At 45.2% G+C, this 27,270-nt stretch overlaps 2 protein-coding genes across 3 annotated transcripts in view; one reads left to right on the top strand and one right to left on the bottom strand.

Moving 5' to 3' along the window:
• Nucleotides 1-12,928, top strand: part of CCDC93 (coiled-coil domain containing 93) — an 83,774-nt gene extending 70,846 nt beyond the window's left edge. Inside the window, exons 21-24 of the mRNA XM_036236022.1 lie at nt 774-811; nt 2,226-2,310; nt 3,222-3,335; nt 7,908-12,928. Coding sequence (XP_036091915.1) covers nt 774-811; nt 2,226-2,310; nt 3,222-3,335; nt 7,908-7,961 — 291 coding nt within the window. The 3' untranslated portion in view covers nt 7,962-12,928. The remainder of the gene's footprint in view (nt 1-773; nt 812-2,225; nt 2,311-3,221; nt 3,336-7,907) is intronic.
• A 1,158-nt stretch (nt 12,929-14,086) lies between these two features.
• On the bottom strand, nt 14,087-27,270 carry LOC107514053 (5-hydroxytryptamine receptor 5B). 2 transcript variants are annotated; one of them, XM_016151385.2, is made up of 3 exons: nt 27,154-27,270; nt 24,848-26,258; nt 14,087-15,280 (listed from the first exon to the last, which is right to left on the bottom strand). In XM_016151385.2, the coding sequence occupies exons 2-3, from the start codon at nt 25,625-25,627 to the stop codon at nt 14,948-14,950; spliced, it is 1,113 nt and encodes a 370-aa protein (XP_016006871.2). In that variant the 5' UTR covers nt 25,628-26,258; nt 27,154-27,270; the 3' UTR covers nt 14,087-14,947. The 2 variants fall into 2 exon arrangements, with proteins under 2 accessions (XP_016006871.2, XP_036091916.1); XM_036236023.1 differs by lacking the exon at nt 27,154-27,270 and having other exon boundaries at nt 25,010-27,144.

The raw sequence follows: 27,270 nt of genomic DNA, 5'->3' as shown, positions 1-27,270 counted from the left end.
ATATTAACACAGTTAGAATTTTGCATTTGAATAAACTGTGGATTTTATTTGAATCTATTTATGCCTATGATATTTTAGCTTTCAAACATCCCAGTGGAGTCATAAGGACAAGAATATCATTTCCGTGTTACAGACAATGAATCTGACATCCAAGTATGTAGTAAATGCTTAGTCCTTAGCTCGCAAGTTGAGTTAGTGGCACAGCCAAAAAGAGGAAGTAGGTTTCTAGTTTCTCCAGACTCAGAGCCCTGGGGCAGATAGAGAGACCTACTGTGCCAGCTCAGGTAGTTTCCATGGGAATAGAGGCCTTGAATGTTGCATTCTGTGGAGGCTCTAGGAGCTGCCCAGTAGTTGGCCACATTGACAAAAAGATTTTGTGGGAAGGAAGTGGGTGGGCACAGTATTCTCACTCCCCTCTCTGACTGACACTATGCTAAACTCATAGCCCTGAAAATAAAGTGCAGTGTTTGCAAGGTAGAAAGGGCTGTGGTGGCAATTTGCCCAAAGAACTGTAATGTTAGCTTAGCATCTTCTCTGCTAGGAGGAAGCCCTTCTCCTGCATTCCTATGGTCATGAGATACCAAGGTAGATTCTCTGGGGAAAACTATGGGGCTAGAATATGTTGCTCTTCTTTTCACGTTACTTTCATCTCCATAAACAAGGTGTGTTCTTTCAGAAGCGCTATCCAGAAACAGGACAGGCCTTCACGATTGAGACAGCACAGGGATATTTCAACCTACTGCTTATAACTTTTTTTTTTCTTTCATCCTCAGATTAGCCTGCTGAACTCAATTCATGAGAACTTCTCACAGTACGTGCTCTCAGACTGTCAGTTCTCTTCCCTGTCAGTGCCGTGGTGTGTCCTGCACTTCGAGTCCACTCACCTTCATATTGTATTAGAGTGACTGAGCAAGACTTAGCACTAGATGTGTGGTTCTGACATGTTTATACCTTGCTGCTAAGTGCAAATGTGTCTTGGTTTACATGGTCCTTGAGTTCTTCCAAAAACACAATGATAATAGAGTGCATTTTTTAAAAATCAAAGAATGTCTTAGGAAAAAGTTACTTTTCAATAAGTTTACTATGCTTAACTACTATAATCTCTGTATATTTCTTTTGTCTTGCTAAGATTATATTAATACCATTTGTTCTTGAGGGCAAAGCTGTTTTTAAATTTAGATGTGGAAATAATCTATATAATTTTTAAAAATCTTGTGGATTTTGTTCTTGATATGTACCCTCTAAGCTACTTTGTTCAGATATGAATTTTTTCTCCAAAAAATTGGATGGCAAGGCCCACCTGTACCCAGGTCATACCAGCCTTCAAGCATGCCCACTGGCCCAGCCACCATCCAGGCAGCTCCAGGGCCTGTTCCCTGTATACAGCCTTCCTTTCCTTCTAGTACAAATCCCTACTGTCCCCTGGCAGGTGACGAGCAGCTAAGATTTTAATGGATTACATGCTCTAGATTTTAAGCTTCATTTCTAATTAAAACCAAATAAAACACCCTTATCTCCCTGATAAGAATCAGTGACTTACAGCCTCGTGATGTTTCTAAATTTGGTGTTTTCATTTTTATTTCCTGACAATTGAAAGAGTTGCAATTTGAATATTTTTGTGATGCGTTCTTCCATCAGCCTGTTCTTTGGAAAAATTCTCAAATCCTTGTATCTGTGTACTCAGTTCCTTCTGGTTTTACTCTTTCCATAGAACTGGAAGCAAAGAGGAGTGTTTTAAGATATCAGGGAATCTACTCGTTAACCTGCAGCTTCTAGAAACAGGGGCAGGTTTCCCAGCCCTACTTTTAGGAAAATCTCAGAATATGTCAACTAATCTTGAGCAGTGTCTCCAAACCCTAAGATTTTTAAGAAGTAAATGAAATTTATTTCCTAGGCAATACCTACTATCAAAGTAAAAAATGTTTTTGTTAATTTTAGTGACATTTTATTTTACTTTAAGAAAATACATAGTACTTATGAAATTTTAGGGCAAGTTGAAAAAAAAGATTAATATTCAATTATAAAAACAGCTAATTTTTATGCCTTCCTCAGAGTTTAGAATTCTTAACTGCCTGGGATCCTAGGATTCTTCATTAGCCCACCATGCCTAGCAAAGCCCTGGCAGCCCTTTGGGGCATCATCTGAGTACAGGGCCAACTCTTTTACACCTCCCTCTCTCTTCAAATCCTGTATTCTGGTCATTCCTCCACTGTTTTTTCTTTCAGAGCCATGGCTTCCCCTGCTGCCCGGGACCAGTTTTTACGTCAGATGGAACAGATTGTAGAAGGAATTAAGCAAAGTAGAATGAAGGTCAGATGGCTTCTTTTGTATAACAGGGCCTAGGTTTTATACTGGTAATAGAGAAGGCCCTGGGAAGAATAGGCTTCTTCCGCTTGTTCTGGCAATGTGCTTTCAGTCCTGAAGATGCATCTTCAGTGTCTCTGCAGTGGGCAGGGCCAGCTGTGGGGACCACCTGCACTGGTGGTTCAAAGGCAGTTCCTAGCAATAGCTCCCATAGATTGAGTAGGTTAACCGTGAACCTGTCACAACCCAAATCTCAATGTGTCGGACATGTCCACCTTGCCATGCTTCTACTCGGAGAGCTGCTCTTGCTCAGGGTAAAGAACAATAGGAACCTACTCTGGTTTTATCCTTTGGTTTCCCCTTCCTGTTTCCTAGAAGAAGCCTTTCTGGGGAAGGAAATGGCCTGACCCCTTATTCTCTCCATCTTCCCCCAGGCTTCATGCTGTCAGTACCACAGTGCTGGATAATTCCCTAATGTTTGGGGGCTGTCCTATGGCATTGTACTATAGTTAGCAGCATCCCTGGCTTCTACCAGCAGGTACCAATAGCATGCCTCCTCACATTCATGGCTGTCTAAATTGTCTCTAGACATTGCCAAATGTCTTCTTGGGGGCAAACTAGCCCTTGGTTGAGAATCATGAACCAGTTGATTGAACAATTATTTGTACTCACCAAAACATAAATTAATAAAAATGGACCAGTTAGTGCCCCATGATAAGAGAAATGCTGAAGAAATTATAGAGCCTCTATGCAATATTATGCAAATAAATGAAACAACCTAAAAAAAATTGTATAAAGAAGGAAAATAGTAGAAGGAAATCTATGAAACTATTAGCGATAGATCTCTTTTGGATGTTGTCAACAGCCCTTGGTCAGAACATACTTTCCCATTACCATTTCCCAAAATGTTTCAACAGATGGAAAAGAAGAAGCAAGAAAACAAGATGAGAAGAGACCAGTTGAATGACCAGTACTTGGAGTTGTTAGAAAAACAGAGGCTATACTTTAAGACTGTGAAAGAGTTCAAGGAGGTAAGAGAAAGGTTGGGCTGGACATGTAAGGCTAAGGTGAGATTTATGTTCTCCTCCAGATGAGCCTTTTAAAAACCAGAGCAATTCTTTGGTAAACAGTAAAGTGTTGCATCTACGTAGTTCAAGATTGTGTTGTTCTGAGGCCATCTTGAGGCTCTAAATGAATGTTCTATAGGAGATCACATCTGTATTTTCATTTTCTTAACACATAGTAAGTGCCTTAAATTCATAAAATGACATCATCTTCCCACATCAAGGGCTACCTAGAAACAGTGTTTGTAATAGATTCAGATTTGGAACTTTCCTTCCCCTCAATCTTTGGATGAGAAGATACCTTAAGGTGTGTACAAAAAAGAGAGGGTGAACTTGGAAGTGTGCCAGTCTTGGGTTGGAATCCGCCTTTACCACTTATCAACTGTGCACTTGGGCAGTGACTTAATGTGTCCAAGCCTCAGTTTCCTTGTTGGTGGGTTCTGCTGGATCAGATGAGAGATGAAAGAAAGCATCTAGCACTGTCTGGCACCGTAACACCCAACACACTGCATTTCATTTGTCCCTGTCTTTTCTCCCTATATTTGGGCAAGGTTTCTCTCCATTGTTGCAGAAAGAAAAGTATTTGCCCTTTCTTAAGAGATCTTCCAGAAAGTAGACTATTTTCTCACTTGCCAGGATCTCAGCAGCTTTATTTCCAGGAATTTCTTCCCCCATTCTAACCTAAATTCATATGGTTTTAGTGAGTTTAGAGACTGCTGAAAATAGAGGCACTAAAGGCACATGGTATCCTGGTGTTCGGTCTACAGAATAAAACATATAATCTTTCCATACCAATAATTTTGTTTCCGTATATATTTTTAAGACCTTCCTTCCTTCCTTTTTTCCTTCCCTCTGCCCCCCATCTTTTCCTTTCCTGCTTCTCCTTTACCTTTTTGTAATTTTTAGGAGCCACAACCCATGGGCATTTCAAAATCTCTCATTCTTTGAGTAAATGTTTTTCCAGCTCCTACCTTGCCCATAGGGATGTATCAGATTGTAAAACAGACCCAGCGCCTGTGTCAAGGAGCTTACATCATGGTATGGGAGACAGATAACAATCAAGGAAGCAGAAACAAACGAACAAACAAAAACCCTAGTAAACTAGTAATGACAAGTAAGAAGTAATTTCTTTGCCATGGGAGCACTAACGTATATGGCATGGTCAGGGATGGTCTCTCTTAGTTGGGAAGAACTTGGCCATGGGCAGAGCCAGAGCGCAGCTGGGTGAAGGCCTAAGGCTGGGCAGCGTGGGAAAGTAAACGCGGTGAGGTGTTTGAGGCCTAGAAACTGGGGCCGAAGTTTCAGAATGGTCAGTGAGTGAGGTGGCACAGAGCAAGCCTGCTGCTTCCCACCGGAGCTCTTTTTTTCCCTTTAATTCAAATAACTCACAAAGAGAAACGGCCCAGAGGAGAAGAAATGCATTTCAAGTGTTGCTTGGACACACCAGCACTGCCCTTTTGACAGAGACAAAAAAGCAAATAAGTCGTGGAGATTAAGAATAAGCTGTCAAAATCAAAGCAAATAAGTGGAATGGAAAGTTCATGCTTGCACTACAGGCTCTCAGGGCTGAAGGCTTGGGGTGACTTCTAAAGAAAACCATTCCTTCAGCTGTGGTAAGCATTAAGATTTCTGTGTTCTTGCCTCCACAGGCAGTTACACACCAGAGACCGAAGGTGGGTCTTTGAGAGTCGGAGGACCTCTAGACTAGGTGCTTGCCCATGCCTACGTGTTCTTCAGTTCAAAGCAATCTAGGAAAAAAGGGGGATAAAATGTAATCAGTTCTTCAGACAGCTAAATATATTTCATTTAAAGGACTCACCTTTTAAAAAAAAATAACATCTTGTTTTTTTGTTTAAAATTGCCTTCTTAATAACAATAATATGTAGTCCTTTATTTTTGTTAACAATTTACTTGGCAAAATTTTAAATTAGCAACCTTATGTCAGTGTTCCAAAACCTTAAATTTTCTTCCACAAGCTCCTCTGGGATAATTCAGGGCCACCATAGGTGTTGAGGAGGCAGTGGTGATGGAGGCTTGCTTGTTGCTCCCCAATCCCCACTGTAATTTCATCCAGAATAATTCTGCTATTTTACATATCGCAGCTCCAAATAAGATCTCATATGTGGTAAACAAACAAACAAACAAACAAACAAACCTGTTTGAAAAGTTGGACTTTCATCCCAGGGTAGAGTCTCCTCCAGAACCCTCTCTGTCTTGCCTTCTTTACGTGCCTCTTCCCTACCTGCTTGGTCTTTTGCTCCTAAGTTCTGAATTCTCACCACATCCCAGTCCCTCACACTTGTGCTGGGCAGTAATTACTCTTGATGCAGAGCACAGTATTGTTGTCCAGTATGTGTTCTTTGGTCACCCGAGTAGTTCCTTTTATTAGGTTTCACACTAATTGAGTACCAGTGATGCTCCACGGGCTCCCTGTAGGCACTGAGTCATGCCCTCATCCTGACTCGCAGCCTCCTCTGTGCCTTTTTGATTAGAGATATTGAGTTCTCTCTAAAATTCCATTGACTGGCTTGCCCTGGGAGACTTCATTAATAATAAGCCTGCCAGGAAACAGCACATACTCTAAAATCACTTTAATTGCGATATTACATTAATTAATTGTATCTCTAAACCACAGTCTCTCACAAAGTCACCACACTAAGATTTATATTCTAGCCTAGCACTGATAAATGCAAACCATACACTTTTATGAAGGTGACTTTGCATACATAATCTTGAGTGAGCTGAGGTGCTGTATCTGGCACATAGTGGGCCCTACAGTCTTCAGCAGGAAAGAAACAGAGGCAAGGAGTCATTTTCCCTTTTCTTCTAGAAAAAAATGCCTATAGGACCCTTTCTGTAGTCTCCCAAAAGGCTTTAAGTAGATTGCATGGAATTTAATCAGTGCTCACACATGCCAGGTGACAGCCGAGGCTATCAATGTGGTGTGATATACGGGAGACTTTTACCACGAGAGTATTTCGATGCTTCTGAGTCATTTTTGCCTCATTTAAAAGGTGAGGTGGATGACAACTGAAGCTAATTTATTCATTAGTTTATTGTTTTATCTTTATGTGAGAATTTTGAAAAATACACAGAAATAGAGAAAGTACTCTAAGAATATAACACTCTGCCTGTATTTGCTCCATCTTTACCCCTCCCCACTTTTTTTTTTTTAATTTGGTTGGAGATTATTTCTCCCAAGCAAGTCTCAGTAATTCATTTAAAAGGAAACTTTTCTCTTAACTATCTAATAGAACAAATGTACTCAATTTCACCTTTTTTCTCTTCTTACCCCTAGGAAAAATTAACTGCCTCCCCCTCCAAAAACATGTGCTTAAAAAGTATCAGAGCATCTTGCTTCTGGTAGGAGAATTCAGCCTCACCCCCAGCCCAAGAGCCTGGCTATTCACCAGCTCTGAGTGGAAGTGTAAGCCCTACAAGTGAAGTGGCACTTGTCTTAATAAAACTAGGGTCATTGCAGCCATGAGCCGTGATGCTGCCAAAAGGAGCAAAAGGCTTCCAGAAGGCTGAGAGCACTTAGCCAGGCCCAGGGAGATGGTAAACATTGGTTTTGGGGGTCTTAGATGCAGAGCCCCACAAACAAAGTTTTTCTTCTGCACTAAGTTACTCTCCTGGGGAGCATGGCTGCTAGAGGTCTGGCCACACTGCCATGCCTGGACCCTTGTGCTCAACCTCTCCAGTCTCAGGCTCTTCCCACCACCATTTTCACCTTTCAGTTTGAAGCACTGGTGCTTATGACATAGCCCAGGAAAGGAGTGGAGGTTTTTGCTAGCAGATGGTGGTGTCCTGAGTTATCAAGGCCAGCGGGAGCAAGCGGGCAGGAGGACACACAGTGAAAAGCCTTTGAAGATATCTCAAGAAGGGAATACAAAATGATGCCGAGGTGACCTTACACTGCCTTATATCAATTCCACAGGCAGGGAGTGGGGCCAGTGACCTCCTGCGGTAAATCCCTCAGCACACATAGTAATAGATATCACACAGCTCCTTCTTAAGGAGGGAGGTGTCCCTTGATGCACATCTCTCATGTCTTCTGTGAATTTCTTTCTTTCTTAAAGTCAATATGCTTAATCTTCACTGTTATCAGAATAAGAACTTTTCTGTCGCTCTGCCTGCTGTGCTCCTTAGTCCATCTCCAAGGACATTTCTCCCTCCCTCCTTCCTCACCTTAGGAATCCAAGATTGGCACGTAAGTGTCTTTTTCTGTCTCTGTCCCCTTGAAGGTTTTAGAGGCTTCATGAAGTCTTTCAGGGTGACAGTGCCTAATTTTTTCATCGTGTTCTTAGTCCGACAGTGCAGAAAGCAAGTGTCCTTATAGCGGTTTTGGCATTGAAAGTCAGCACGTCAACAGGAAGTTTCACTCAGCACGCCGGTGGCAGCATGCTAAGAGGCGGGTTTAGTTGGTCAGAAGGTTTATCCCATGGGACTGGGGGAGGGACACTAAGACCATATGGGCCTCACGTGGGTGCTAAGGCAGCCGCCACCTCTCTGCACACACTCTCTCTCTTTCCCCTGCAGGAGGGCCGCAAGAATGAGGTACTGCTGTCCAAGGTGAAAGCCAAGTCCTCCTGAAAATTCCCAGCCATCATTGTACGTCATGGAATTTTTTAAATCGCATATATCAGCTGCAAGGTCATGAAATGGTCCTGAACGCTACACTAGAGAGATGCAGGTGTAATGATCTCAACACCTTAGATCTTTTTTTCTCCTACTGGCTTCCATTCCATCTCTATGATGGTCGTTGTTGATGGAATCAGACAGCGTAAACAGTGGCTTCGATAACACTCATAATCTGAAGAAATGTGGGCAGTATTTGTTCTCTGTGTCCATTTAACTTTTATTTCTCCAGTACTATTGCACATATGAAGGTACCTATATTTGTGTGGACTCTCTGAATAAAGAGGAATTCATTTGTTCAGCAAATGTTAATTGAGCAGCCACTGAGAAGTAAGCATTAAGGAAAATAGAAACATAAAACATAGCCCCTGCATATCGGGCACCTAGCAAGTGGCCCAGAGAGCAGATACAGCCCACTTGAACCCAGAGCTTGGCCACCCGGATTTTTTTCTTTTTTTTTTTTTAAACAAAAGGCCTTTATAGCTGAATGACCATCCCATATGAGCGTTGGTCACTTGGGCCCTTCACTTGCCTGTGGTGCCTTTAGTCTCTGGCTTCTCGAAGTGCCGGCTGGCAGGTTTCATGGTGTAGTAACTAGAATGAAAACTCAGTGTCTGCCATTGGTTTAATCCTTATACACTACTCAAGCTCATGTCACCAAAAATTGAAAATAGAGCCCTCATATTAAGGACTTTAATAAAAATGATACCTTATCATGCCCTAGTTCTCATTTGAGTCACAGCCAACATGTGAATGATCTTATAGACCCCCTCATTAAGAGCACATTCCATGTGCCCTATACTCTAAACAGGTCATAGTCTAAGCATGGAAATGAGACACATTCTCTGCAGCTCAGGACAGTTTATGTAAATCTCAGAGCAATAGACTATGAGTAGGTACCAGCAGGTGTCAGAGGAGGAAGAGCAGTGAGCTGTGCAGAGATCTAGGGGACTTCGTGGACGAAGCAGGACTTGGGCTAGGTCTGAAGGGTCCATAACATTTTAATAGGCAGGTGGGAGGGCCATTTTGGATAAAGATAAGACTATGACTAAAAATTCAAGAGCATGTGGGAGAGTACAAGGCATGCTTGGTGGGGGAGGAATAGACAGGTCAGGATGCAATCTCTGTGCAGGAGGCTTTAAAAAGCAGTCTAAAAAAGATGGAATGGGACCAGCCTTTGGAGGCCTTGAAGGGAGATCTGAGGTGTTGATTTATTCTCTGGAAGTGAGCAGTCCAGACCAAACATGGACTTCCTCCTGCTCTGGCCTCCAGGGATCTGGCAACTCAGTCATGTTCAGAAAGCCCTAGTGTGAAGTTTTGCAATTCATTCTGCATAAACCTTGCCCACGTACCCTTCAGCAGGTTTGGACCATAAAACAAAATTTTAAACATGGCAGGCCATTCAGTGCAGTCACAGGAATGTCATGTTAATATTCAGTCCCTAATGTATGTAATTAAGCAGGGCTGATGTGAACAGACTTTTAAAAAAAGAAAAAAGTCCTCTTGCTGGCGTAACAGCAGCCACTGGGTTGCTGTGCTGGGGCCTGCGAGGCCCGCCTGATGGGGATGGCTGCTCCCAGAGTTGGGTGGAAGCAGCAGCACTGGAAGTGGTATTCCATGTGCTGAGCCGTGGACATCTCCACTCACTGGTCCCTGGACCACAGTCATTTATAGATTTTGAAAGGACTCAGTGAAGTTAAATTGCCGAAGAGCAGGCGGCACTTTGATGGCAGTGGAAAGAGACAGCGGTTTGACTGTAAGTTTCTTCAGGTTCAGGGAAACGTCTCCATTATTTTGTTGAGAGTCTCATAGACCTCCTCCCTAACTAACAACTTTCTGCGGAGTTAGAAGATTATTCAGGTATTTGTCCAAAGGTAGTGGGGAGGAGGAGTGGGTGATATTCTGGGGTTACTGTTGGCCACCCCTTGGTGTTGTTGGGGAAAGTATGGCATTACTAATCCAAAACAACCAATAATTATTTTTCAAAGTGGGGGCATTAACGTTGAACTGTGTTTCTAAAGCGTTTCTTTTGGTGCAGGGTGGTATCAGCAGATATATTTTCCCTTTCGTTCAACCACAAGGCCTAATAAAAGTAAAAAGTTAGTTTCCAATCCTTTAACACATTTTGAATTAGCAGAAACCAGTCTGGAAAATTCCATGTTTCCTACAGGTAACCCACAGAATAGTGCCTTTAGTAATTAGGACACTAAGTGTGCTTTACAGTCAGGCCTTGCAGGCTGAGGAGATGCCCTGAGGCCTCAAACATTTCAGAAGCCAGCTCGGGGTTCTAGGACTATGTCTTGTGTGCCCACAGCGTGGCTGGGTATCCTGCCAAGCCTACACATTTCCCCAGAGTTAAAAAGAAGATGGGGGGAAGCATCCTTAAGTTAATGAAATGTATGTGTCAGGATGAGCGAGGTTTCCCCAGGAACCATGTACTTGTCCCTGCTTAGCCAGAGCAGTGAGCTGGCTGACAGGGCAGACTTCACGTGGTTGGCCGCCCATGCCTGGGAGTTCTCTTCAAAATTGGGGCTCCTGTGAGCAGGACAGACTAGAAGATCGCATGTTTAATGGGGAGACCCTTGGGACGTATTTCTTGTTCTTGGCCTGGGTTCACTCTCTCACGGGCCACAGGTCAGCTAATAGCACTCAAGGGAGGTGCCGACGGTTGAACAGTTGCCACGTGAAGGGTCTGCTTCCTTTTTTACAGAGAGGGCAGATTCCAAGTTTGTCAGGCCTAAGCTTGAGTGTATGGTTTTGACTGGGTTCTTGTTTGTAGCCCGTGTTCTGTAGATAGCCAGGCCCTGCCGGTGTCGACTGAGTCTGAGAGCATAACCAAAAGGCAGAGGAGCTGGCCCAGATAGGAAGCCTTTCCCAGGCTGAGGAACTACTCTCTGACAAACACCATAGCTCTTAGCCCTCCTGAAACCAGGAGCCAGAGATGGGGAAAGCTTCAGGCAGCCCTCTTACTACCTCACAAAGTGCCATCCCTGTGACCTCAGGCTGTAACGTCAGTGGCCCCAGTCACCTCTATAGTGACCAAAGCAAACATGCCTGAAAGGGCACTTTGGACAATAAGTAGCAGCCTGTAAATCTGTGCCTCCTTGACTTCTGTTGCCTCAGCATGGCCTCGTCTTGCCCTCTCTGCAGGTGACTGATGATCAGTGTAAGAGGGAAGCAGGCATTCTAGCAATAAGTTTTAATAATTACTTTGAGCCCAAGGTGCAGATAATTGGATTGAAATATGCTTTGAGGAAGTGCTTTATGATTCACTGATGACCAATACTGGCCTTGAGGTAAAAACACATCTTACTGCAGAGCAGTACAGTAAAGAGCCCAGTAGGATGAAGTACCCGCTGTCTGTCCATGTGGCCGGGCACTCACCAGGTGACGTGACTTGGGGGATGCATCTTCAGCATCCCCCAGTCCAGAACATTCCTTACAGCACATGGGGATAGGCTAAAAATGCTACATAAAAAATGTTATAATGGTTTTCTCACAGTAAATGTATAAAAACATTAGGAAGGGTTTAGTAGCTGTTCTGGTGGACAACATGGAGATATTATGAGTACTCCATGCCAACTTTATGTCAGTTGCTGAAACAAGCCAAGCTCACACCTGCCCTTGGTTCTTGCCCTTGCTGTTGCCACACCTAGACCACTATCCCTCCGAGGTCATGGACAGTGGCTTTCCCTGACCACCTGATACTCGTACAAAACCATTCAGTGTCAGCCTGCAGGCCAAATCACACTCTGCCCTTTTCCTGCTGTCTGTCCTGATGTCACTTGGTGACACTGTCTGAATCGTAGGTCTCTGTGCCTGTCCTCCCCTCTAGAATGTAAGAGCAACACAAGCAGAGACCGTGTCTGTGGTATTTGCCACAGTCTCCCCAGCATCTAGCCAGCCTGGAGAATCAGGAAATTCTGCTTGAATAAAACAGCTTCTTCAAATTCAACTTTGTGTCCCTGTATCGACAAAGTTTAAGATGCAGTGTTTCATCTAATTTATGATTAGTTTGAGAACAGGTAGACAATTTATTCATCAGCTTTAGAAAATCTTAGAGTGTATTTGTTATTCTCTAACCTTGAAGGTTGGGATGAAAAAGGTGTCAGATGTTTCAAACCTTCCAAAGGAATCACCTTTTACAGATGTTTTCCCTTCCCGTGGGGAGGGGGTGTGGATGAGGGGAGCACACTGATGTCAGCGATAGATTATGAGTATGTTTTGGCTCAAAGTATATCATGAATTTAAAGGTAATTTGGTTGAAACTGACTCCGCCAAATGAAACCAAGAAGTGGAAAGAAGCAGCTGGATACAATGTTGGCAAAAGTATGAATTGTACAGCCTCCTTGGAGGGCAATTGGACATTATCTCTCAAAAGTGTGACTGCACTAACCTTTCAAGCCAGCAATGCTACTTCTAAGAATTTTTTCTACGTACAAGGATTTTCATTGCAGCACTGTTTCTAATAGCAAAAAGTTGGAATCTGCCACCAACATAGGGCAGTGGTTAAATGAATTATGGTGAATCCATATACAATGGAATAGTAAAAGAACAGAGCCACTCTGTAGGTACTGCCATGGAATTATCCCCAGGATGCATGGTTAGGTTGGGGGGGGGGGGGGGCGAGGGGGAAGAAGTTCACAGTATGCCAGTGTTTGTTTTTAAAAAAAAAGGAAGGAGAGGGAGAAAAATGTGTTTGTGGGTATATGTGTGTGTATCTACACACACACAAGTATATATTAAACACATCTGTGCATATGCCTAGGACATCTCTGGGAGGATACACAGGAACCTGGCGGCCTTGGTTACGTCTGGGAAGAGGAGTGGGGATTATTTTTCACTGTATACCTTTTGTACCTTATGAATTTTGTACCATGTACATGTATTATCGATTCAAAAAATAAAATTCTAAATTTTAATTTGGTTCACTTTTTTTAAAAAATAGATTTTTGCTTAGTAAATCTGCTTCCCTTAGGAATTTAAAGCCCTTGAGCCGAAAGTAGTTAAACTCTCCTTTTCTTGGGTCTCAGGGGAAATAGGGAAGTGAAAAGAGGGCTGGCCTCTTCTGATGGAACAGCTTTGGGGAGATGAAGCAGTGAAGATGGTTCTGCTCCAGTTGTGTGTGTGGGGATGATGGGGAGGGGAAGAGGGGGAGGGCTGGAAGGGGATTGTGAGGTGGCCACTTCCTGGGAACAGACCAGGGCTGCTGCACGGTTGCCTCAGTTGCATGAGGATCGTGGCAAGCCCTTGTTCTGGCTGTTGGGGTCCAAAAGATGGAGATGGTACCTCCAAGCCATGGTCCAGGGAAAAGTTGTTCACGTTCACCGGAAGCTGTAACTATCCTGTGATCCCTTCCCCACCCCTTTCCTTAGCAGCATTCTGATTTTGTCCAGCTTGGGCGGCAATGTGTCTAGCTCCAGGAGAGGAATCATGATGGCTGTTCTAAAACAGTCACAGGAATTGTATTTCTCTTTGCCAAGAATTGGTTTACACATGCCTATCTAACCCACTTATGGCCAGTACCTGGTACAATAGCTGCACGTGGTGAGTGGTCAATAAGTAGTCTTCTTAAAAATAGCCCCGAGCTTGGGCTATAGCCCTTAGAACACAATGATAGATAACTGAGAAGGCCATTTAATTGAGAATTATGTGCCTACTGGCCCCACTTCCTCTAGGTTGTCGGTCAGCTTACAGAATGTCTCCATACCTCAGACATCAGGCGAGCCAATGGTGGAGTGGACTGTTTTGTGTAAATTAAAAAGCCTAATCAGCAGGCAGCTAGCCCATCTCCAAAGTCAGATAGACTGTGACCGAGATGACTTATTCCCAGCGTTCCCTTTGTCCAGGCCCTTGGATTCCTACATACATACACACAACATCAGGAAGGCAGAGATTCACCATGGCAGTTTGGAGAGGAGTTTTGTTGGTGGCGTTTTCAAGTTCCACAACAGCCATTTTCCCCACCTGAATGACACGTATGTGTGTGTGCGGGGGGGGGGGGGTCGTGTAGATGATAGATTGATGGATAATATACATGTATATACACACGCATGAATGATACTGAGCCTAGAAATGAATGCTTTGAAAGTATTTTTATCACACATAAGTCATTATGATGAAGTAATGGGGAAATGCCCACAGCTGCTCTCCCTCATGGTACAGAAACAGAGGAAAGCCCTCACCAGGGGTTCTCAATGCCAGCTGCACACCAGAGTCACCCGGGGAGCCTTAAAAAGCACTGCTGCCTGTGTCTCACCCCCCAGAAATGCCAATTTAGTTGGTCTAAAGAGCAACCTAAGCATCCAGCAGTTTTTCACTGACAAAAAAAGTCTCTAGAGAACTTAGTACATAAATTACCAAACCTCTTCTGTGAAAGTCTGACTCAGGGGTTTCACTGGACACTTTTTTGAAAACAAAACTTCAGATGCTCCTCATCTTGCAAAACCGGTTATACTGCCTTGGAAGTCGGGAAAGATAAGTTGAATCTGGTGGATAAAGGGTTGGGAAGGTCTGTTTCACAAAGGAGACACTCTCCTGAGTGGACCACATAGCAGGCTGAGACCCTCTCTGTGGAATATGGTATTAGATGAAGGAAAGGCAAATCAACTTCCACTCTGTGTCAATTCTAACCAGTTAGCAGTAACCCCCTGAAGTGCTATCCGGAAAGGATTCCGAAGCAGAGTTCCTGCTAGGTGGGGAAGTGTGCCATGATCGATTAGCAATGTCTGCCCCACACACGGGCGTAATTGCATGCATGCCACACATTTGCTGTCTTCCTTGAGAGCCTTTGACGCTTCTGCTCCTGCAGTCCAGGCCCAGTGCTATGGCTCTTGAGGACATTAATGCTCAGCCATGTGGGGTGGCTCCAGGAGGACTGGCGATGGGAGGGATACAGGTCCCTCGCCACAACTCTTTGCGCATGTCTCTCCAAGCCCTGTTTATCTCTGCTTGGTGAAGAGGCTTTTGAAGGCATTGTTGTAGTTCTTGTTAAATGCTGTGTAAATCAGGGGATTGAAGAAAGAGTTGGAGTAGCCAAGCCACAGGAATACGCTTTTCCAGAGGGGGGGCAGGTTGCATGCACAGAGGGGGCTGATGAGCTCTGCCAGGAAGAAGGGGATCCAGCACAGCACAAACACACCAATGAGGATGCCCACCATCAGGGCCGCCCGCTTCTCCTTCTGCTCCCGCCACAAGTCCCCGCTCACCGGGAAAGCCACCGTTGGGCGACGTGCCGTGAACACCATCTCAGCCTCCTGAGGTGCCTCCTTCACCTGGAAAGAAGAAATGTGGAATTCAAAAATAAAACAACACTGGATAAGCAAAGTGCCATGAGGCTACTCCAGCCTTGGCCACCACCTCCTCGGCAGCCTCACTCAAGATGCACTTATACCATAATTCATCAAAAAATATTAGGTGAAAAGGTTCCTGAAACTAGGTGAGAATAATAAGATCTGGAGGTTCCTTCAGAGAGTGAGATTAGCAGTCTCCACATGTCCAATAATGATATAAAGAAGCCAGTTATGCGTGGGGGCACCTTGGCATCAGACCCAGGCTTGAGTCCCAGCTCCACAGACTATTCCTCCATCTATGAAGCTTAGTGACCAGAGTCCCCTCCACCTGCCATAAGGTGTCATGAAGTTGAATTGGGAATGTGTGTTGTGGGCCCATCAAAACCTCTGGCCCATTTACTCCATGGCATGGTCTTGGGGCTGGGACTAGGACCCTGAATAGAACGGATCCAGGCCTACCCCTCACAATGTCTCAGCTGGGACGCATCACATAAACATTAATAATGCAAGAAATTGTACAATTACTGTGTTAAATGGATTCAATATAAATTATGGGATAATTCTGCATTGCCTGGCTTCAAAAAACAAACTATAAATGCTTTTGTGGTAATAATTAGCTACCACTGAAAGAGCCTCTGGCACACACTCCACCCCCTACTGCCATCTTGTGGTTAACTCCTATTTACCTCTTCGGTCTCAGCATAAGGGTGATCAACCCTCTGCGTGGCCTTCCTACCCTCTAAATTCAGTCACGTCTCCCTGTTCAGTGCTATGTTCTCCTCTTACAGGGATTTGTGTGATTGTGGTTGTGATGTTGGGTCTAAGCTGAAGGAGCACAGGGACTGTCTCTCCCTCGTACACTATCTGTCTGGCAGCAGCACTTGCTAGGTGCCCAGGATATAGCTGCTGAATTAATGATCGATCGTTACAACAGAACATCAGTATTTCTCTTCCTTTTTGGAATGCTGCCAGGCAGGGCTATAAATGCCACCAAATACACACAGACAAGAGGCTCCCAGGCAAGGGTTGTGTCTAATTAGACATGACTGGAAACAGCTATTGGGACAGCCACACAACTGTGGGGTACTTTACAGTGTCCATGCACATTCACTTGTCTTTTGTCACATGGGCCACCAGAGCCAAAGCCGAGTGGGCAGCCTGACTTAGGCAATCTCAGGACTCTTCACTCTCAGCACTGCCTTCAAATCTGGTGTGTTCTGCTACTTTCCCCATCACCCCCACTTCTATTTATTACTAACTAAATAGGCCTGAAAACATCATGAATATGTGGACAAAGCAGAGTTCTTTGTAAGTGGACACCCAGCATCCTGCACCTGCCATTCGGAGAGGAAAAATGAAAAAGCAAGTGATTTCAGCAATAGAACCAACAGCATGTCCCTCTTCTCTTGCTCCTCTTGTCCCCTCCTAAAGGCCTGGCTTGGCAAACATGCACCCTGAGGGGGCATCCAGATCTGTTCCCAGGTTTCGCAGTCCTCCCACAGACAGGTGGGTGCTGCATGTCACCTTTCTCCTTTTCCCAATAATACCAACTAGTTCTCTCAGAGCAGACCACCGTCAAGTCACCAAAGGAACTCTGAATGATCAAACCTGGCATCCTGAAATCACCTCATGAATATTTAACAGTATGTTGTCAGGAGGGAAAAATATTATCAGAGCATGAGAGCAAGTGGAAGGTACTTGGTTTTTTTCCTACCAAGCTCATCGATGGATACTTTTCCAGTTTCTCTGCTGACCTAAATGACCTCCCAGGCAGGTACTTGAGTACCTCTACTGGGTAATGCAAATCCCAAATCCTTGTTATGCTACTAAAGTGAAGAAATGGGGTAAGTTCAGTTGAAAGAATCCTGGGGGAAGAGAAATGGAAACGGCAAGTCCACTGATTAAAGAGGGTTTAAACTTCTCGGGCTCCACCAGTACAGCATTTAGCAGAGTCCACCTGTGCTCCACCAGGGCGTCTGTTTGCTAGAAGCCTGTGTTCACAACTTTTCACCGGAGCCTGCTACACCTTGTGCAGAGTGACACTGGAAGACAGTGTTTCCAGAAAGAGACTCAAAGGTAATTATTCAATCAGGGATGATTCTGGTTTGCTAGGAGACGGACTCATTTGGCTTTTTTCATTTGAAAGGCAACATCCAATAGAAAACTAAAAGACATGAAGAACAGTGCCCAAGAAGCTACTGTACAATAAACACTATGCTAGTCGTGAATGACTCCATCCCCATACCAAACCTTTGAGGTAGTATTATTATTATTACCTCTATTTTACTGTTGAGAAAACACTCCGAGAAATTAAATACCTTGTCCAAGATCATGGGTTTGCTTATTGTTAGAGCTGGAAGTCAAACTTGACTAATATGAAGCCAAGACCACACTCCCATGCCTAACATGTTATTCTGCATGCACCTTAAGTAAAAGTGATCAGTCTGAATGGGCTTCTACAGAACCTGTTTTAAAGATCATATTTATGCTTGGGATGCTTTCAGAATAGACATCTGTGGCTTCCTGGGCAATCTCCAGGCCTCTAACAACCAGCTCTGGGCCATCTTGAGTTCCTCCATCTTTCCTCTTTGATATATGTCTAGTACTTGGCTAGGTGATTCCACACTACATCTTAGTTACAACAGCAACCAAGTAAGGAACAAATGAGGGAAGCAAGGCTCAGATCAAGTTAGTGATTAGACAGGATTTCAATCTGAGCCCCCATTTCTACATTTCTAACCATGAAGAACTTTAGCTATATCGTAAGCTTACTGTGAGAGTCACAGTGAGATGTAGTACGTAGTAGGACCTCATTAATATCAGGTTTGTGTACCCCTGTCCCTTCCCTCTCTTTTGAGAAAAACTCCAGCTGCCACAGAAGGAACCTATAAATATTTGCAATCCTCTAAAGTCAGATAAATATCCTAATAAGAAATCAAAAAGGAAAGCAGAAAGAATAATGGTTCCTAATCACTCGTGGAACCTTCCAGTTTTCATTGTGACCACACAGGTCAGGCATCCAGTATGGCGGAGACTCTTTACAAGGCTGGTGTCAGGGCAACCGCACTAATCCTAGTGGCTAATTAAACCCTACAACATCCAAGGGAATAGAGCGGATATTGAGAGACTTCTCATTTTGCTTGAAGGCAGTCTGGATTATAACTGTAATTCCCTGTTTCTAACCAGACCTTGGCAGGTCAGGACTTGGAATACCCAGGGCTCTATTCTCTCTGCCCAAGGTTCACTGAGATCACTAAGATCCAAGTCTCATTTCTTCAGGACACTTTAAAGAGATAACTAACCAAAATAGCCCCTCAAAGTAAACAGAAGCTGTCTAGCTTGTCTGACAAACTAGAACAGGAAATTTTCTCAGCTGCTTCTCTTGTGCAAAATAAACCAAGAAAAAAAACAAGTTTTCTTGTCAAAAATAAAAGCAGAGCACTGCTAGGCTTGAAGAAAATTAATTTTCCCTTCAGTGTAATTATATATATAACAGATTATAATTTTGCTAAGCTCTTGGGTACAATCATGCATAAGGTATAATTGCTATCATTCTCATATTTGGAAAACATGGATTTTTCTTGGGAGTGTAGCCACCCTGGAATGGCTAAGGACCTACTGCAGTTAATGCTGAGGAGGAGAAATGTAATCAAGTGTGTCAATTAAAGTTAGGCTACATTCGTGTTTGCAGTTACAATATCATCAGGTCTACAGTCAACTGGACACCAATGGAAGGTCCTCTGTTGAGGCGAGAGTTTTGCCCTCAGGTCCCTGGGTTCCCAGGCCAGAGATTCTTGGTACAGGGGGGAGGATGTAATGGAGGGGGGGAGGTTTTGCCTTTGGCACATGTGCTGTGCAGCCTCAGTGTTCCGATGGGCCTCCGTGAGGACCACTGCCCTTCCCCAGAGAGCCCCAGTTACTACTACACTGGATGTGATAGTCCCATCCCTCAAGAGAGCCAGTGGGGAAGAAAGGCTGAACATCACTCTCTAGCAATGAGCTTCAAGGAGAGCCCCATGCAAACTGGGCAGGCAAGCTCCTACATACCTTTCTGGGCAGCAAGTCCAAAGCTTTCTTCAACATTCAAGGAATTCTTTGACCTGCCAGAAAATTAAGAACCATGGAGTTTGGGTCTCATTCTTCCACTGAGAAGCTCAGTCTTGTCCAAGAACTGTACACATTTAAGAAGTAGTTCATCTCAAGGTCATCAGTGAAAACACACAATCCCTGCACATTTGTTCACATCTCCCCCTTCCACTCTTCTCCAACAATCTAATCAGTAAGAAAAGAGGTAAAGAGGTAGGAACATAATGATGTAAAAGGAGCAAGCAAGAAGTTTATAGAGAGGGAAGGCCAGGGATGTTTCTGGAGGTGCAGTGCAAGCACTCCTTGGTGCGCCCAAGAACTTCTGCATACTCTCAAGTAGGTGCCAATCTTAAAAGAATCAAACCATGAGCTGGATGTTTTGTTACCACTGACACAATTTGTTTCATTAAATTTAATTTTCTAGAGTTAAAATAACTGTGGTCTGCTGGTGTGGGAAAGTGCTTGAGCCTGCAGTTCTTTTAACAGAATCAGAATGAGAACAGTGACTTTCTTCTGCCTTCTTCCCACGTCTGAGCTCCGACTGAACCCAGGTCCCAAATGCAGTTCCATCCACAAGGCCACCAGCTGACAAACTGACAAGTGGCAAAAGCAAAAAGGGCTCTGTACATATTTCGGGTTGCTCAAGGCTTATGTACTGCACATTTACAACACTTGTTAATGCTAATATAGAGGGTTGGCTTAGAAAGTCAAATATTTTGTAATATTACATTATCTGAAACTTAGATCCATGTTGTTACCAGCCCTCCAGCTCAACACTATCCATCGATTTTGCCCTTTACAGATTACAAAGTGCTTTCCCATTCACTCTTCAGTCTTTCAACACCACTGTACTCTGGACAGACTTCCAGCAGAGCACCTATGAGACTTTATTGCATTTATAATTCTATAATTGTGGTCTACTAAGATTAATCCCTGGAGAGCAGAAACTTTGCTCACTTATACTTTGAAAACCTGAGGCGGCCACATGGCCTGATATGTATGTAGATCAGTAAAAGTCAATCAAGTAATTTTGCATACCATCTAAGTGTCTTATTGTGATGTTAAAATCTGTCCATTAGTTCACTGACACTTGTCCCAAAGCTGGAGTGTGGGCTGGAGTGTGGGCTAGAGGTAGTGACACACTTCTAATAAATAAACTATAAGGGAAGTGATCTTATGTAACCTCTGGGATAAGGTCATAAGGGGCACTGCATGTTCTCCTAGCTTCACTCTTGGACTAGGGGAAGCCAGCTGCCATATGACAACACTCAGGCAGTCCTATGGACGCCTCTTGCCAATAGCCATGTGAGAATGAGCCATCTTGCAAGCAGAGTCTACACCCTAGTCAAGCCTTGGCATGACTGCTGCCCCATCCAACATCTTGGCTGCAGCCACTGGAGGCCTTGGGCCAGAACCCCCAGCTACATACACCGTTCCCAGTGCCTGACCCACAGAACTGTGAGTCAATACACGCTTGTTGTTTTAAGCCAACTAAACTTTGGCTAATTTATTACACACACAATAAATAACTAATCCACTTAGATGGTAATGGCAGTAAGAGAAATGCAATAATATAATTTAAATTTGTAAGAGGAATTTAAAAAATAATGAAAATAATATAGCAGCTATCATTTATAGTTTACCATTTTAGATCCTCCATGTACACTGTTATCTCATTTACTCTTTACAGGAATATTATGAGGCAGATGGCAATATTTCCACTTTACCTACAGGGAAATGCAGACTTAGATTAAATCACTTGGCTACAGTGCTAATAAGCAGCACAAAAGGAATCACACTCTAGGTCTCCTTGGTTCCAAATCCCGCTCTTAACCACTGCATACACTGTCTCCCAACACATGTATTGATCGAGGGACTGAGTGAAGACTATTAGCCAGAACTATGTGATAACATTCAGGAGCCCTAAGCATCTGTGCCTCTGTTGGCCCCACCCTCCATTAAAAAGTATTAAAAATTATATTTTATGACCATGTTTTATAAAGACGAATATAATCAAATCTGGATCCTTTATTACATACTCATTACTATTATATTCATTTGTCTTTTAATTTTAAAAGAAATTAAAATTAGACCATTTCCATGGGCCCCGAGAAGTACTATGCCTGCTGTGCCTACATCAACTTGCGTACAGCAAACAACTGAAAAGAAAAAAATTTTGATGTTCTATTTTAAAAGCCAAATAATAGTATCTATTGGCTGCTTGTTTTTCTTTCTAACCAGTGAAGGGCACAGGGCAGTAAGGACCAATCCTAACCCATTGGGTTTGCTTTGGCAGGGAGAACATATTGAATAGGTGATGCTCAGCCTGAGAGGTTGAAAGAAAGGATAGCAGGCTAGGAACTAACCCTATCTCCTGAGAGAAGCAAGCAGTGCCTCTGTACTTAGCCATGTTCAGCTCTCCTGGAAAGGAGAGTTCACGTGCATAGTTTTGAGACCCTGATCCCCATGACCCACCATGACTGGGGTATGAATGCCTGCCTGCCTCATTCCTATGAAGACCCTGTGAGCAGTAGGACAGTCCTCTGAAGTTCCTGGAGACAGCATGGAGTAATGAAAAGGGCAATGACTTTAAATGTGGAACAAACTTCAGCTTCTCCAGCCAGCAACTGTATATAGTCTTGGATGACCTAACTTTATGGCACCTTAGTTCTATCGTCTGTAAAATGAGGACTATGTGGCAAAGACAGTTAGTGCTCCCCTAGATTTCACAGCCTGAAGTGACATGTGTCCACTTCAAGTCCAAGGCAGTTAAAAGCTGCTGTAAGTATTTTCCCCTTATTGAAGGGGGATATGTTCCAAGACCCTCAATGGATGCTTGAAACCTCAGAGACTACCAAACACTGTGTACATTACATTCGTTCCTACAGAGCAGGTCCTTGAACATTAGTTCGTTAAATGTCATTTCAATACAATGTTGATGAAATGCTGTAGGCACTTAACTCTTGTTTCTGTAAATTAGCCTATGGAAAAATTGATTTCCTTATATGTCATTTTGCTTAAAGCCAAAGAATCTATTGATGACATTGAGGATTCACTTAAAGGAAGCACTTTACAGCTTCTCTTTGGCATTATGAATTGCCAGCATCACTACTCTTACACTTTGAGGCCATTATTCAGTAAAATAAGGGTGACTTAACACAAGGACTGAGACATCATGACAGTTGATCTGCTAACAGAGATGGTTACTAATGACTAATGGGTTGGGATGTCTACAGTGTGGATACGCTGGACAAAGGAATGATTCACGTCCCAGGTAGGGTGGAGCGGGGTGGTGTGAGATTTCATCACACCACTAAGAACGACACATAATTTAAAATTTATTTATTGTTTATTTCTAGAACTTTCCATGTAGTATTTTCAGACTGCAGTTGACCTTAGGTAACTGAAACCGTGAAAAGCAAAACTGCAGATAAGCAGGAACTACTGTATCCCCACAGCAACTTTAGGAGCCACATGTTCAAAACACCACAGCTAAAAGATGACAAGTGTCCCACACCCATAATTTACTGCCTGGAGGAGAGCTATGCAAGAGGGCCACACTGAGAGTGAAATAAACTCAGCAACATTACCCAGGAGTTTGAGTGAGCTTGCTGGAGCTAAAGAAGCAGGATGCTCTCAAACACCAACTCATCTACAATCTCAGCAGCACAGAATTCAGGACCCTCAGCCATGACTTAGACCAATGTTGTGTGTTAGAAAAGACAACTTGCAGCCCAAAGTAAGGAAGGGGCTTGCCCCAGGTCCACTAACAGTGACTGGCTAGATCACAGCACAGTCCCTGCTGCCCAGAGCTCTTTCTCCCTACCAGAGGCCGGATTGGCCAGGCTCCTGCCCAGTCACATTGTCTTTGTATCACCTGCCTGAACAGGATCTGTCAAAAATAAACACTAAACTCAGTTTTGGCAAGCTGATGTCCATTTCACAATGATTTGCCTTGGTGCACATTGGAGGGATGTAGCTATTAAAAATCAATCCTACCTCAATAATCAGACAGAAAAAAAAAAACTATAAACACCTCAGGCATTTCCAAGAGATCTTTTGAAGAACATCATTAATTTTGAATAAAGCTCTCCCCTAACGATACTTTTCAGTCATAGTCTTGACATTCCTATTTTATGCTACAAAATTCCTCTACCATTTAATGAAGGGAAGAAAGCCTGCTTTTTAAAACATATTTGAGTAGCCTGAGTTAACTTTCCAAAATTAAAACTAACAACAAGAAACTTGCCCTCTTTTTTTCTTCACTCATGCTCCACTTCCTTGGTCCATATATGGTATTTGGAAAGGGACAATAAGTCCTGTTATTATTCATAACTGTGAGCCTGAGACCCCTCCCCCAAAGGGAAATTGGGGGCTTCTGGGATGAAGAAGGAGCTGACATCTATTAGGGCATAGATAAAAGGTAGAAAGCCTAGATTTTAAGTACAATCAAGGTAAGTTCCAAAAAAAAAAAAAGATAAATTCTGCCAAATGCAGGCTCTTCCAACTCATTCATTTCCAAGGTTCCAATGTTATATTTAGCCCATTATATAATGCCCCCTGAGGCCCTGTCGATCCTCTTACTTTAGCCAGCTCTGTCTCTCTGTGCCAGGCACTGTGCTAGGTGCTTCATATTATTTAGCTCATGTAATCCTCACCAAGGGCCCTAAGAAGCAAGAATTAACTTGTTAAAAATGAGGGAAGGAAGCCCACGGAAACGAAGCAACTGCCCCAGAGTCCCAAGCTGGGATCTGAACCCTGGGTTCTATCGTTCCAATGTCACTAGAGCAGTGCCCGGAAGTTGGGATGATGAAAGAAAAGTGATGTTTGGATTATATTTTATCCTCACTTCACCACCTTGGCAGGGTGCTGGCCAGCAGAGTTGGCGATTATAGTCTCTGGAACGTAGAGGATGGACTAGAATGCAGTGGGACCAGAAAATAAGGAGTAAATGGTCATAGGAATTTTCTCATCTGAGGGACGAATTCTCAGCCCACCGCAGCGCCGCTTGCTTGGTCTAGCCGGGACTGGGAAGTGGGCGGCTGCAGGAGTCACATCGACACAGTCGCTCCAGGGGAAAAGCAACAGAGGGTGCAGCAAATCAGACACGCCCTCAACACTACCTAGAAACGCCACCCCTGCAAGCCACCTTCAGCATCGTGGTTCGGGGTGTCAGTTTCAGCCCTAGTGTGAAGGTGCTGAAACCTCTTCCCTGGCGCGCTCTAGGTACGCAATAGCGGACCCTTCGCCCGCGCGCGCGGGGTGCAAGTGACAACTCCCCCTCCACGTGCGCTTCCGGCGGGCAAATGGCAAACTCCGCGTGCGCTCCAGGCGCGCTGGCGACCAACCTTTCCGCGCGCACCCCACGTGCGCAAGCTTCCGCCGCCAACTCTTCCTTTCACCAAGCCGCCCCCTCTCCCAGAGACCCCTTTTTAAACCCCCACTCCACAGCCCGCCCCTCACCTGCACGGTGGCCGGCAACGGCAGCACAGCCCCGCGGCGGCGGCGGCCGAAGCGAAACTTAGCCGCTTTGTATATCTTCCAGTAGACAAACAGCACCACGCTAAGCGGCAGGTAGAAGGCGCCGCAGGTGGAGACGACGGCGTAGGAAGGTTCCTGGCTCACCTGGCAGCGCTGGAGCCCAGCGTCGTAGGCCTCCCCCCAGCCAAAGAGCAGCGGCGCCAGGGCGATGAGCGCAGAGAGCGCCCAGGTGAGCGCGATCATGAGCGCAGAGGCGCGGCGGCGGGTGCGCAGCGTGTACTGAAGGTGGCGCGTGATGGTCCAGTAACGGTCCAGGGCGATGGCAGCCACGTTCCAGATGCTAGCGGTGCAGCACAGGACGTCGAAGGAGATCCACACGTGGCACAGGCTCCGGCCCAGCCGCCAACGTCGCCCGTCCGACAGCTCGCTCACCAGGCTCAGCGGCATCACCAGCGCGGCGACTAGCACGTCCGACACGGCCGTCGAGGCCACCAAGTTATGCGGCACACGATGGAAGGCGCGGACTCGCAGGATGGTGACCAGAACCAACAGGTTCCACAGGAAAGTGGCCGCAATCAGCAGCACCAGCAGCGTCACCACCAGCACGGTGAAGACAGAGAGAGGCGGCTCTCGGCCGGGCAGGGCAGCGCCTCCTGGGATCGACTCGACGACTCTGCCAGGGCTTGGGCTGCTGCTGCAGGCCTCAGGTCCCAGGGTAAGGGCGACGCCAGCAGCGGCCACCGAGAGGTTGGCGGCTTCCATGGCGCGCGGCGCACGGGATCCCGGAACCCCCGCGGGCGACGCACGCTCGGCCCCGGGCTCAGCGTGGAGGGGGCCACTGCTTGCCTGGAGAGGGCAGCCCCACTTTGGAGCCTCTTCCCGGAGCCCTCGTGGACCTCTTTTCCAATGGAGGAAAATAAGAGTGGGACCCTCAGGAGTCCAGCTCCTCTCAGCGCATCAGTCCCTCCCACTTCTCCTCCGCGTCCCCGAACCAGCTGCCCAGGGCTGGAAATTCCTAGGCTCAGTCCGGTGTCCGCGCGCGGTGGGAGGGGGAGATACGGGGGGAGGGGCTTGGAGTGATGCCCCCAGGCCCACTCCTGCGGCGGCTGGAGCTGAGCTGCAGCGAGGTGGCGTGGGCGCGAGTGATTTGGAGACGCTGGCTGGCAACAGAAGCCAAGCCTTGACGCTGTCCTGCGGGTCTCTCCGCCTCCGTCATGCGGAGGACACCCTAACTGCGGGAGTCGAGAGAGGAGGTTCACGTTCGCTTAGGAATTCCGTAGCCGCCACCTTCGCGGACCCTCAGACTGTCCTGGCTGCACCGTTTGATCACGGGAAACAGAGGGGCCAGGACAGAGGGCTTCTGCCTTCCTCGAATCTGGATTCTACTGTAAGCCTGAAATAGGAGACTCAGGTGTTGGGGTTTATAAAACAGGAAGCTCCTAAAGGCAGCTCCATCTGGCTGCTTCACTCTTGGCTCTAATGCCTGGCGAGGGCTACCTGGTGCTTTGCGAAGTTCACTCTCTGGCGCTATTCAGAAAGAAAGAGGCTCTGAGAAGTTCGGCAGAAGCCTGGGGATATTTACCACCTCTTCGCCATCCCTCACCCTGCTCTATCATATCCTTGCCTGCACTTCCCACCCCACCCCCTTTTGCCGTGGCTAACATTCCTGACTATATTATATGTCTTACAGATCATCATCTTCAGGTTAAAGCTGATTATTTTGTTTACCCTTGGACAAGGGTAGAAACCAATTAGAAAGGTGTAATTAACCTGGCCCGCCATTTTCAGTCTCTTACACTTAAAAAATTTTTCAATCATAATTAAATCAGCCTAAAGCTCATTACTTCAGTTTCTGGTAGTCGAATAGAAACATAAAGAACACAGAGCCCACATTGCCCCTTCTTTTATTGGGGTAAAAGACAAGCAGTCATACGCTGGCTTCTTACTATAGGAACAACAGCCTCAGGCTAAGTAAGCAGTGTGCTCAGGAGAGCTGAGTGGGCAATAGACTCTGAGTCCTCCCGAAGAGAGCAACACTATTTTGGGAAAGGCCCCCTAGGCTGCAGCAAGTGGAGGAGGTTTCTTCCCTTGAGCAGTCCCAGCCCTGGCACTTGAGGAAATCTTTGGCGATCTGGAGCCTTCTTTGCTCTCACTTCCTCCTCCATTTACAAAGTAGATACTTTCTGCTTTCTGAATTGTGTATGGCAATTCTTACACACACGGACTTGATAGCATACTCATGGGGCATAAAAAGCAACATGCAAAGAAGTCAAAATAAAAATACATACAGGGACACGGTTCCATAGTGTAGCGGTTAGCATGTCTGCTTTACAAACAGAAGGTCCTGGGTTTGTGCCCCAGTGGAGCCAGCAGGAGAGGAATGTGCAGGGTTTAAATGCCAGGGA

The sequence above is a fragment of the Rousettus aegyptiacus genome, unplaced genomic scaffold (genome assembly GCF_014176215.1).
Source record: "Rousettus aegyptiacus isolate mRouAeg1 unplaced genomic scaffold, mRouAeg1.p scaffold_m13_p_2, whole genome shotgun sequence".
Lineage (NCBI taxonomy): Eukaryota > Metazoa > Chordata > Mammalia > Chiroptera > Pteropodidae > Rousettus > Rousettus aegyptiacus.
Note: the sequence above shows the minus strand (reverse complement) of the source record. Positions and strands in the feature narration are given on the sequence as shown.

Bases quoted from the DNA above. Each gene is read 5' to 3' on its own strand.
- LOC107514053 (XM_016151385.2), bottom strand. From the start codon at position 25,627: ATGGAAGCCGCCAACCTCTCGGTGGCCGCTGCTGGCGTCGCCCTTACC. The intron at 15,281-24,847 runs GTGAGGGGCGGG...TCTTCTTTCCAG, and splicing joins CGTTGCCGGCCACCGTGCAG to GTGAAGGAGGCACCTCAGGA.